The following is a 13,413-nucleotide window of genomic DNA, read 5'->3' as shown; positions in this document are numbered from 1 at the left end:
GGAAGGAAGGAAGGAAGGAAGGAAGGAAGGAAGGAAGGAAGGAAGGGAGGGAGGGAGGGAGGGAGGGAGGGAGAAGAAAGATGTTTTAAAGGTCTGCCAATGCGCCTGTAACCCTACAGGTGGGTAAGGAAGTTGAAAGGGACAAAGCCACACCTGAAATACCACTGGGCAGGTAGATCCAGACACTTACAGGAAGAAGAGCATAGCTCAAGACGACAAGACCACATTTCTCTCCTCCTCTTTTAATCCCTTCTTGAGCCCTGTGCTCTAAGTTTATAAACCTGTGGGGGCTGCTTGTGTGTTGCAACACAGCAGTGGTCACAAGGTCACCTCAGAAGAAAGGAAGGGCTATCAGGAATGGGAAGTCTGTCCCTTTCCAGTAGGGAGGATGTGGCAATGTTCATATACCCATGCCATTCACAGTGGAGCAGTCCCAAGCAGCATCACACTCTCAGGAACACAAGTGAGATGTGAGCTTTGCCAGACAGTATTTGGAGCTTATCTAAATGTTATGTGTGAATAGTCTTCTCTAACTATTCTAATCACAGCCGTGAATGCTGTAGTCCCAGTACTCTGAGGTAGAAGGAGGACTGTGAGTTTAAGGCCAGCTTTGCCTCCAAAGTGAGTTCCAAACAAGCCTGGATTATAGAATGAAGCTAACAAACAACCCCTCCCTCCAAGTTTTGAAAAAAAAAAAAAAACCTATGAGTAGATTGCCTTCTGCTTTGTTCAAATGAAAGCATTTGTGGGAAGCCCTCCAATTCTAGTGTGAAACAACCCAATTTCTCACTGAGAAAAGAAGAAGGGGAGGGAGAGGTAAAACACAGGGTCTTGCATTGGCAGCAAGCTCTAACAGGGACTCAGTCAGCTACAGGTCTCACACACCATTTATTTTCCTCTATCAGAAATTCCAGCTGAGAAGAAAAGACTTTGGTGAGGGAGAGAGAGAGGGGGGAGAGGGAGAGAGAATTTGCTAAACACAGGCCTAATGTTTTGAAAATGAATGTGCAAAAATAATCCAAAATAAGTCAGACTCCATTGCCTATGTGTCAACAGTACAATAACAACCGAAGGGAAGTTGGATGGAGTTACCTCCAAATGCTTTATGTTCCAGAGAAGACTTAGATTTGATTTGTGGCTTGGCACTCTTCCACCTCCGAGATGAGCATTTTGGATGCCAGGCAAGGCATCTCAAGGGAGTCACCTGTGCTGTTTCCCCTTCTAATATACCTCGTTCACGCCCTGCTGCTCACTTCCCACTGTCTTCTAAACAACCTATGCTAGTTCATATTTAGGGCAGTCAGCATTCATGGCTCTCTTCACCAACAGAACTCCCCTAGCCAGCAAGCAAAGTGCAAAGCTAGCCCATGCTCTTACATGGGCTGGTGCACCACTAAATCAAGCCGGACAGGCACAGGACCATTCCACTCAGACCAGTAAGCCTCCCAGGATGAATAAGGGAAAAACTAAGGTCACTGCAAGTGAGGAACAGACCACCCAAGACTGACTTCACCAATCATCAGAAATCAATGGGTCCTGGACAGAAAAGACAGTAAGCAGTGAGCAAGTTGGAATAACGGCTCCATTTGTTAGAAGACCGGGTTTCGCAGTGAAAGACAAGTCTCGATACACTAGTCATAAGGCCTCAAGAAAGTGACTCTTGTCCGGAGGTAGGGTGCACACCTTTCATCCCAGCACTTGGGAGGCAGAGGCAGGTGGATTTCTGAGTTCAAGGCCAGCCTGGTCTACAAAGTGAGTTCCAGGATAGCCAGGGCTATACAGAGAAACCCTGTCTTTAAAAACCAAAAAAAAAAAGTGACTCTTGGCTAAAGCACAAATTGGTGTCTTGGCTCTGCTTCCAGAACCAAAGCACAAATTGGTGTCGGGGGAGAGGGGAGGATATTATTAGAGGCCAGTGAGATTGCTCAGTGGGTAAGGATCCTTGTTTTCAAGGTTCATAGCCTGAGTGTAATCACCAGGACCCGAACCAACTCCTCTAAGTTGTCCTCTGAGCTTCATACACATGCCGTCCTAAGTGAATGTATACACAAACGGACAATAAGTAAGTCTGTATGTAAATAAATGGAGAGCTAAAGAAATGTAGTGGAAAAATAAGGTACCTATTATCAACTTTATGGGCACACAAACACAGACATGATCAACTGGCAGTGAAAGCCCCATACATATTAGCTACTTTTATAAAAAGAGGGAGAATGTTGAAGATGAGCTCCTTTTGATCAGTGATTTTGGCTTACTTTGGTGTCACTGACAAATACTAGCTATGATCACCCAGCACCTAGGAGGTACCCCATTAACTGTTGGATGGTTTGTGAAAAATGTGCTTCTCAGAACAAGGATGTTTGCTATTACCGTAGCTGTTAGGGTCTCATACATTCTGGAAAGAACTGTGGACTTGAAAATAACTATTGTTGCAGACGGACAGCCTATTGTGCTTTTCATGCGACCACAGTGAGTGGCTACTCTAACAATCTTAAATCAAGAATCAACACATCTCCACTGACTTCAGAGACAGTGAAGCTTTAACTCAGGATGAGCACACGACTGTCCAAAGGACACCCCGGTACCTGGAGTCCCTCACAGTTGAGCAAGCATCTGGCCAGGCAATGAACTGCTACCTTCCTGTGTTCTTTCCCTTATCAACGTAAGTGCCATCACCTTCTGATGAGCCAGAGAAAACTAAAATCCCCAGTCCAGCGACATGGCACACCGAGGCTTGGCATACTGTGAGTTGTTTCAAATGTGTGAGGAAACACGTGTTACCTTCGCTGAGTGCTCCATGGTAACCACCACTTTGGTTTTGGAACTGGACACCAAATCCATAGCTCCTCCCATTCCTTTCACCATTTTCCCCTGTAAGACAGAAACAGAAACAAACTGAATAGTCAGGTACAGCTTACTTCTAGCCTAAGAGGAAGGGCAGTATTAACTTGCCAGTACAAGCCACTGCAGGAGAAACTTACTGACCGTCACTACTCAGTACTCGAAGCTTTGTAACCTAAAACTCTGTTATTCTGTTAGCCTATGGTTAAAGGACAATGTTCAGGATAGTTTTATATCGATATATTTATAATTGCTGCTATTATCATACTATTGTTGTGTGTGCATATGTGTGAATGACACAAATGTATACATGGCATGTCATGCGAGAGGAAGTTACAGGACAACCCTGTAGAGTTGGTTGTTTCCTCCCACCTCTCCATAGGTTCTCAGGATCGAATTCAGCTCATTGGGCTTGTGCAGTAGCCCCTTAACCTGCTAAGCCACCTTGCCAGGCCCCAGGATGAATAGTGTTATCTCATTTTTACTAAGCATTATTAGTACATTTTTTTGTTGACAACTTATTAGTAATAAGACAAGTGAATAAGAAACTAATATAAGAACCTTTGTAGAATTCTTGCAAAAAACAAAACAATCAGATTGAAACCTTGATAGCTATGACCTTCATATCTTTCTTTCCAACATGTACTTGTTTTTTACCGATTTGTCCATTCCAGACACTTTCTAAGGTACTTCTGGGTTTCCTATAGATTCACATTAGTAGGCTGAGGCAGTAAAGGAATCCTCTAGTGGTGACTAACTAATAAGGAAAGTGGTTCTGTCTATCTTTCTGGCTCTGGGCTTTCATCCTACACTTTGAAAGGAAGGAGAACAAAATAGAAAACCTTCCCAGTCAAGCACAAACAAAAAGGAGGAGTTTCATTCAGAAGTGTCCTGCGTCACTGATCTGTTCCTGCCCACCCCTCCACCTTCCTTCATTATTCACTGATCAACTCTCTTCAATGTGACACACACACACACACACACACACACACACACAAAGATTCCAACTGCCTGCTCGTGTCTCCTGGATACAGAGTTTTGGAAAAAAACAGGTGTTTCCAAAGATGATGAAATACATCCTCCCATGGCACGGTGAAAAGACATGACTTCTAACATAGAAACTTCCTTAATGTTTTATTTATTTATTGTTTTTAAGATCTGTTTTCTGGCTCATTGGTCATTCATTATTCTCCAACCATCTCAGAGCTCTGAGGGGATTAAGAAAGGTATGTGTAGGTCTAAAAGAGGACCTCAAATCCATGACCTCAGAGACATCTCAGAGGTAAACACAGCATGATGCAGGCAGGAATTAGACCAGCGGCATGTAGGACAGGAGGAAGCAGCTGGACGCTTTGTGGCTTACAGCCTGCCACCAAGGAGATGGGCGGCAGCTGGCAATAGTAGAGTGGAGAGGTGTGTGAAGGATACAAGATCAGTTAGATTCAGACAGGGTTTGAAAGAATGCAAAATATCCCATTGATGCCCAACAAGGTCATCCTCTGCTACGTACGTGGCTGGAGTGATGGGTCCTTCCATGTGTACTCCTTGGTTGGTAGTTTAGACCCTGGGAGCTCTGGGGGGGGGGGAGGCGGGGGTCAGGTTGATTAATACTGTTCTTCTTCCTATGAGGTTGCAAACCCCTTCAGCTCCTTCAGTCCTTTCTCTAACTCCTCCATTGGGGACCCCGTGATCAGTTCAATGGTTAGCTGAAAGCATCCTCAGATGCCCCAGTGTAGAGGAATATGAGGGTGGGGAGGCAGGAGTGGGTGGGTGGGGGCACACCCTCATATGCCCCCACCTACCCTCATAGAAGCAGGAGGTGGGGGGATGGAATAGGGAGCTTCTGGGGGGGTTGGAATCGAAGAAGGGGATAACATTTGAAATGTAAACAAATAAAATTTCCAATAAAAAAGAATGCAAAATATAAATGTTCAATTTTAACTTCTCCATCAATGCTATGACCTTTAGTCAGCTGCAGATCTAACAGGCTAGTAATCAGGTCCTCAGATCTTTGTAGAAAACACCAATATCTTTATGGCTCGATAAGTATGGAAAAGCCATGGACAGAAACAAGAAACCAGAAATTAACTTAATGTGCTATCAATCCCTTGAATTAGAAAAAAAAAAATCCTGGTTGCAATACACCACAGGCAAACCTTGAGACATAATGAGTACATAGGTTTGAAACTTATGACAGCCTCTAATGGGGGCTTGCTCAACTTAACTGAATGTGATGCACACATATGAAATCACTTCAATTAGTTAAATACTTACAGAGAACCTCCTGGGTACAGAGCACTCAGCTGGCAGAAACAGAACTTGAAACAATTGCAGAAAAGCTACCTGTTTGCCTCTGTTTAAAAGGGTCCTCTTTACACACTCACTGTATATGAAGTCTTCATAGCTCAAGTAAGTGATCTGATGTTCTCTAGCCCACAAAGCACAGGCTAGAGATTTTACAGCACCATCTTAACCTCTAAATGCCTGCTTTCCACAAGCAAAAGATGCCCAAGAATGAACAACTCTTAAACTCTGTGTGACATTGCCAAATCTCAAACCTCTCTGACCTAAACTAAGACTATGTATCTCTGCCATAAAGCCATGGTATACCCTGCATACAACAACATATGGAAGTGTATGGTAAATATATATATATATATATAGAGAGAGAGAGAGAGAGACAGAGACAGAGAGAGAGAGAGAGACAGAGACAGAGACAGAGACAGAGACAGAGAGACAAAACAAGCTTTCCTTCCCTGAAAGTGGCATAACCCACTTCTCCTTATCCCCAATATACCAATAAGTGACCTTTGCCTGGGTCCCTTCAGTATGTAATCCTACTATTACTGGGACTTTGTCCTTCCTTCCTCCTGACTCCTTTTCCCCTACACCACAAATATCTGGATGAAGGAAGCAAGCAATGGACTTGTTCCCATTGCACCAGGACAGTGAGGACGAATCTGGTAACTGCCTGGAGAAGGGATGGCAGGAAGGGGTGACAGCAATCTTACCATGAGGGAATTTCAGTAAACTTACCCCCACTTGGAGAAAGCAATACTGAAAAATAGTAGCACGGTCCTCCCAAATCAATGTGTTTCTAGTAGTAACTGCAAAATCTGCAGGTATTCAGTTCTCTTAACTCTTTTAGTATGCTCAACGCATTGGAAAAAGAAAACAGGTTGTTTCCTACCATCTGAACTCCCAAAGGATCCCTGAAACAGAATCAATTACTGAAGGAAGACAAGAGGCTCTATCTAGACTGGCAAGAACAAAAAGAGAAACAAGCAGCTATGGAAGGCAAACTCACCATTATCTCTCACCTCGGGTTATCAGCATTTGTGGGAGACTAAGCCACTTGATTTCCCAGCTCTACTGCAGTTAAACATAGCAATGGGCCTGGATTCCAGACAAAGGAAAAGGGGGAGGTAATATTCGTGACTTTAAGGTGCTAGCCCATATATAACAAGTCTTGTCTGAATCGTTCATACTCTTCCATCTTCTACTGTATGGGCACAAAAAGGCAAAGTGAGGGAAGACTGGTGAGCTCCTGGGTCCTTACAAAGCTCACTTACATCAACAGGAAGTAAATGCTTAGGGTCCCAAACTGCTTAAGCAGGAAGACCTGTTTGGTACAGCAGCTAGTGTGACCAATCCATTGATGTGGTATTGAGCAAGTGCGTTAACAACAGCAGAAAACTCAGTGTAGAAAAAGGACTACTTATATAATGGAACAAACGGAAGGGAGTTAGCAAGCCTCTTCAGAGGCAGGAGGAAGGTGACTCCTCCAGACACTGTGTTGGGAATCATAATTTACTGCTCTATCCAAACGTCCAGCACATCATCTGACATTTCTAAAGCTACGCTATTGCTTCTCGTGAATGAGAGAGGGAGCGAATTGAACAGATCTGTTAAGGGAACAGCTGGAAAGGGATAAAGATTCCACTTTCACACTCATCTTCCTTCACCGGATTCAATACCCTATTCAACCTAGACAACAAAAAGCAAATAAATGAGAAGATTAAGGAACTAAAAATAGGCCTTTAAATAAATCATGAGAGATGACACTTGTGGAAGATTGCCATGTAATGAAGAAGAGGGTTTGGACATGAATGAGCACTGGGCAGGGTGACACCAGGGGTAGCCTCTTTAACTCTCATTGCACACACATTTCTTGAATGGTGTAACTTTAGATCTGGACTGTATGCCCTCTAGTATAATGGTGAGATGATTGCTGGGTGCTCAGCTTATAACCATCTCATCATTTTTCATTTAAGGGCCAACCCTGACATCAAGCATGGAAAGAATGTGAAAAAATGAGCTAGAAATGTGGTATTCTCCAATACAACAGAATCACACAATACCTCAGTCTGCTATGCAAGAAGAAAGTCAGAAATACAAGGCCATTAGTGTTTTCAATAAAATTCTAGTATATAGAATTTACTTAAAAATCAGCATTTTCAATGTATTTCATCTGCTTTCTTCGCCAATGTAGCAAACTACAAATGTTAAATTATATGCAAAAAAGAAATAGTTGGTCATCAATGGGAAGAGAGGCCCTCGGTCTTACAAAGATTATATGCCCCAGTACAAGGGAATGCCAGGGCCAGGAAGCGGGAGTGGGCGGGTTAGGGAGCAGAGCATGGGAGGGTATAGGGGACTTTCGAAGAGGAAACTAGGAAAGGGGATAGCATTTGAAATATAAATGAAGAAAATATCTAATAAAAAAAAGAAATAGAAAGTCAAGCTCTCAACATGATCATGTAATTTTTGGTGATTTTACAAGGAGTTTGAATATTTGGGGAGGAACTGCACAATATGCTTTAAATGAAATACAAAACATGTTGAAAAATTATTCATGACACCATCTTTTTCATTAGGCCATAAATAGCAACAGTTCATTTCTGGATTGTTAGTGTTCAGTATTTTGGTCTGAAGTGAGAAACCCTTAGTTGTATATAGAAACAGTTTTGTAGCATTTTTAAGTGGTGGCATGTGCCACAGAAGGAAATGTGAACCCATGGCAAGCATAAGGAAAGGATGGCTGTGGGGCGAATTATTAATAAACCTGGTGCTCGCTTCTCAGTATTAACCACCAGAACATGAAGTACCCACCTCAATCCAAATATAAGCCTCTTTATTTCTGTCTTCCCCATTATTAACCAATGCTCAAGGGAAGAAAAGTTCTCCTTAGCATGCTCCCCGTGAAAGCAGGAGAGAAGCAATGAACGATGGTTAAATCATAACATTGGTTAAACACAAAGAAAACAGCCTATAACCGGTTTTCTTTAGGGAAAATGAAGATTTTCAATTTGCCTTAGTTTATAACAAAGTTACAGCATAATGCTTTCTTTTTTTTTTTTTTTTTTTGCATTAAACTTAGTTTTCAAAACCCCCCAAAAGGCTGCAACTCTCCTTTCATCAATTTAATTTCACTTCCCAGGACAAGTGAATTGATCATGTAAATGAACTCGTACAGGACTGGAAATATAATTATATCCTCTTTTGCTAGGCAGGTAAAATAGCTTATGCATCATAAATATCAGTTATCCATCATAGAGTGGCCTTTCCAAAAGCAAACTGCAATAAACTTGACATTTCATTTTAATAAGCACTTTTATTCCTGTTCTTGTAAGGACCTGTTTCATCAGTTATAACCTGCCCTGGGCGCCTCGAGATTTAGCCCTCAGAGTTTGAACCTGGTTCCTTCCTAGCCTGTGTCTCTCTGCAGTGAGACCTGAACTCAGTGAGCTTCCTAGCAGGGGTCTGATTCAAGAGGCACCTTTGGAGCTCACATCCTCCTACAGTCTGTTACACCAACTGCGTGGAACTATACACTCAGTGCTCACAGTAAGCTATTGGATGGCTCACAGGGCCCCCAATGGAGGAGCTAGAGAAAGTAAGGAGCTAAAGGGATCTGCAACCCTATAGGTGGAACAACAATATGAACTAACCAGTACACCGGAGCACTTGACTCTAGCTGCATATGTATCAAAAGATGGCCTAGTCGGCCATCATTGGAAAGAGAGGCCCATTGGTCTTGCAAACTTTATATGCCCCAGTACAGTGGAACACCAGGGCCAAGAAGTGGGAGTGGGTGGGTAGGGGAGTGGGGGGGAGGGTATGGGAGACTTTTGGGATAGCATTGGAAATATAAATGAAGAAAATACCTAATTAAAAAAAAAAGAAAACAAAAGAAATATCTGTATCTATTAGGAAGTACCAAAAATTAAAAAAAAAAAAAAGTTTCCATAGCACAAGCCTTGCCAGGATCCCCCGGTCCCTTTGGGGGCTCTAAGGCTCCTTCCTATCATCCTTGTACCCTTAATTTGACCACCAAAGCATCAAAAGTATGGTGGTCAAATTAAGGGTTCTCTCCCAGGCCCCAATAAGGTATTAATAACTTTTTTATATAATAACTCATATCATCCTCAGGGCTCAGTTCCAAGTCCATGTTATTTCATAAACTTCCAAAATATATTGAATTTGTTTATTTTTTTCAAAGAAGGAAAGTATCATTTACAAGCTGACCAAGGAAAAAGAGTTTACGAAACCTAATAACTCAGGCTCTGGCCATGAATTAAGGCTCTGCCTCAGACTTGTCAGGCACTTTCCCCATCTCTGGGCATACAGAATTCCTTGCTTTGAACACCTCAGAGTTCCTGTTGCCCTCCTTTGTTCCTGGGATAGAAAGACATCAACCATGCAAATTCTAAACTGTTTTCTTGCAAATATTCAAAGAGTCAACCTTATTTCCTAGAAGTACAAAGAATAAACTCCACTATAATAGATAGAATTATAGAATAAGAATCATGTATCAACTTAAAAATATTCTTGATAGTTACACACAATAATTTACAACCACATGCATTTTCTAGTTCCAGACCAAATTTCTGAAAATGAAAATTTACTCTCTATGAAAAATGTGTCTAACATTTTATAACAGAAACTAAAGAGGCAAAGACACACATTTCTTCAAGATACTGTTCATATTGAAGTGAGCCCGAAGAGAACAAAATTCTTACTGTAAACGAAAGATTCTTTTAAAAACCATGATCAGAATCTTCATTTATGAGGCAATCCATAACACACCATTATGTAGGCTAGCACATGTCAGAAATGTAATAAATAGGCTTGATTCCTAAAGAAATCAATTAACTTCAAACATGAAAGTGAGCTTTGTTCCTGGTATTAACCACAATGAATCTCTCATTTCATAGAAGTGTAAATACCAGTTAGAAGTGCTTCTACAGTGTTCTTATGAAACATCACTCCCAAAGAACAAAACCCACAATACATTGAACATTGCCAATCACTGATTGTATCAATGCCCTCAAGTGGACCAGGGTATGGGGAGTTCATACGCACTTGTTATATGAACTATGAAACAATGCTTTTCTTCTCCCAAGGAACAATGGATGTGTGACCCACTTCCTGTGGTTGTTGGCATTACAAAGGAGGCACATTACAGACGTTAACTTCTTAGTCACAAAGTCACAGACAGGCTGTCTGATCTATTCTCTGGACTCACAAAATGGGCAGCCAGAGAAAAAAAAACATTATTTCAAGCTCTGCCCAAAGCTGTAGAGTTTCAGTTTTCATTGAGTCTAATAATAACACAGAAGATATGGAAACAAACATCACTTGAGCTGCCTTATAGGCACCTTCTCTGACTGGCCGCCTTCAAAGGCTTCAGTGGGAAGAACATGAACAGAGGTTTCAGAATGGATAGATGTGGTGTTTCTGCTTAGAATGATGGGGTGCTGTGATAATACAAGTTAAGTTCTGGAGCCACTCATGAAACAGAAACAAAAATAGGTGCCAGCACCATATCTAAATTTCTAAGGATTAATATTTTTCCCAACACTGGATCACCAAGAGGAATGGCTGTGCTAGAATAATATGAAGTTGTTCACATATGATCAACTAGGACCTACAAACATAAATAAATGTTTATGCTAGATTCACATATACAGTCTAATGTTTGAGAGTGCAGGGGATAAAAGACCTCAGTCTCCATCAAAGAGCTATTTCAAAGTCTTACATTACTTTAGAAAGTCCCTGAATGATCCCTACAAAACAAGAGTGAACACACAATCATTGTATGTTGCACATATGAGGATACAGCTATCTTGTCAACACACCCATTGGCATGGAGTATTAAATCATGACTATGTCTTTCAAAATCTGAAATGGCCAATCTCAGAAATGTTCTTTTCTGATTCCTCCAAGAGGGTGAGAGAACCTGAACTGTAGCAGAGGCACACGTTCCTCGCCATCACCTCCCACTACCTGCAAAGCTCCGAAGAGCACATTACAGAATTATTGTAATTACACTGCCATTACTGACAGATGGATGGGACATTTATAGTGAGAGGCACAGTGACTGAAAGAACATTATTGAAGAATACACGAAAGCCAGCAGCAACAACATTTTTTTTTAATCCACAGCAGAATGGAATAAAAAAAATAGAGTAGATGATGATTTAAGAGGTTTTTTTTTTTTAAGCCCACTAAGAGCAATTATGAAAAAGCATGTTGTACACCACTAAATGTGAGTTCTCTATTAAGCAAGGAAAGGCTTGGACAGGAGCAGACCAGATCATTTTATGTCTACATTAATTATAAGTCCTCTCTTTATTTTTTTTTATTAGACATTTTCTTCATTTACATTTCAAATGCTATCCTGAAAGTTCCCTATACCCTCCCCCTGCCCTGCTCCCCAACCCACCCACTCCTGCTTCCTGACCCTGGCAATCCCCTCTACTAGGGCATATGACCTTCACAAGACCAAGGGCCTCTCCTCCTATTGATGGCTGACTAGGCCATCCTCTGCTACATATGCAACTAGAGACGCAGTTCTGGGGGTACTGGTTAGTTCATATTGTTGATCCTCCTATAGGGTTGCAGACCACTTTAGCTCCCTGGTTACTTTCTCTAGCTCCTTCATTAGGGGCCCTATGTTCAATCCAATAGGTGACTGTGAACATCCACTTCTGTATTTGCCAGGTACTGGCATAGCCTCTCAAGAGATAGCTCTATCAGCGTCCTGTCAGCTAAATCTTACAGGCATATGTAATAGTGTCTGGGTTTGGTGGTTGTATGTGGGATGGATCAGCAGGTGGGCCAGTCTCTGGGTGGTCCTTTCTTCCATCTTAGCTCCGAACTTTGTCTCTGTAGCTCCCTCCATGGGTATTTTGTTCCCCATTCTAAGAAGGAACAAAGTAGTCACACTTTGGTCTTCCTTCTTCTTGAGTTTCATGTGTTTTACAAATTGCATCCTGAGTATTCTAAGTTTCTAGGTTAATATCCACTTACCAGTGAGTACATATCATGTGTGTACTTTTGTGATTGGGTTACCCTGCTTGTGGACGTTGTACATCGTGGTGCGGAGCCTAGTGCGCACCACGATGTACAACGTCCACAAGCAGTAGCACTCTATCAGATTTAGGATAGGTAAAGATCCTTTCCCAATCTGTTGGTGGTCTTTTTGTCTTATTGACGGTGTCTTTTGCCTTGCAGAAGCTTTGCAGTTTTATGAGGTCCCATTTGTCGATTCCCAATCTTATAGCACAAGCCATTGCTGTTCTGTACAGGAAAATTTCCCCTGTGCACATCTCTTCGAGGCTTTACCACATTTTCTCCTCTATAAGTTTCAGTGTCTCTGGTTTAATGTGGAGTTCCTTGATCCACTTAGACTTGAGTGTTGTACAAGGTGATAAGAATGGATCAACTCGCATTCTTCTACATGATAACTGCCAGTTGTGCCAACACCATTTGTTGAAAATGCTGTCTTTTTTCCATTTGATGGTTTTAGCTCTCTTATAAAGATCAAGTGACAATAGGTGTGTGGGTTCATTTCTGGGTCTTCAATTCTATTCCATTGGTCTACCTGTCTGTCGCTGTACCAGTACCACGCAGTTTTTATCACAATTGCTCTGTAGTATAGCTTGAGGTCAGGCATGGTGATTCCACCAGAGGTTCTTTTATGGGTTTAGTGCAGAGTTCTATCAGACTTTCAAAGAAGACCTAATTCTAGTTCTCCTCAAACTATTTCACAAAATAGGGTACTGAAGGTACTCTACCCAATTCATTTTATGAAGTCACAATTACTCTGATACCTAAACCATATAAAGACCCAACAAAGAAAGGAAACTTCAGACAAATTTCCCTTATGAATATCGATACAAAAATACTCAATAAAATTCTCGCTAAGCAAATCCAAGGACACATCAGAATGATCATCCATCATGATCAAATAGGTTTCATTCCATGGATGCAGGGATGGTTTAATATATGGAAATCCATCAAAGTAATCCACTATATAAACAAACTCAAAGACAAAAACCACATGTTCATCTCGTTAGATACTAAGAAAGCATTTCACACACTCCAACACCCATTCATGATAAAAGTCTTGGAAAGATCAGGAATTCAAGGACCATACCTAAACATAATAAAAGCAATATACAGCAAACCAATAGCCAACATCAAACTAAATGGAGAAAAACTTGAAGCAATCCCACTAAAATCAGGGACTAGACAAGGATGCCCACTTTCTCCCTACCTATTCAA

The 13,413-nt window shown here is 41.5% G+C and overlaps 1 protein-coding gene across 1 annotated transcript in view; it reads right to left on the bottom strand.

The window, feature by feature from the left end:
• The window catches only part of Oxct1 (3-oxoacid CoA-transferase 1), a 124,446-nt gene that overhangs the window by 22,629 nt on the left and 88,404 nt on the right, over window positions 1-13,413 (bottom strand). Inside the window, exon 14 of the mRNA XM_021182934.2 lies at window positions 2,782-2,871. Coding sequence (XP_021038593.1) covers window positions 2,782-2,871 — 90 coding nt within the window. The remainder of the gene's footprint in view (window positions 1-2,781; window positions 2,872-13,413) is intronic.

Source organism: Mus caroli, chromosome 15, assembly GCF_900094665.2.
Source record: "Mus caroli chromosome 15, CAROLI_EIJ_v1.1, whole genome shotgun sequence".
NCBI lineage: Eukaryota > Metazoa > Chordata > Mammalia > Rodentia > Muridae > Mus > Mus caroli.
The sequence above is the reverse complement of the archived record's forward strand: the minus strand, read 5'-3'. Positions and strand labels throughout refer to the sequence as shown.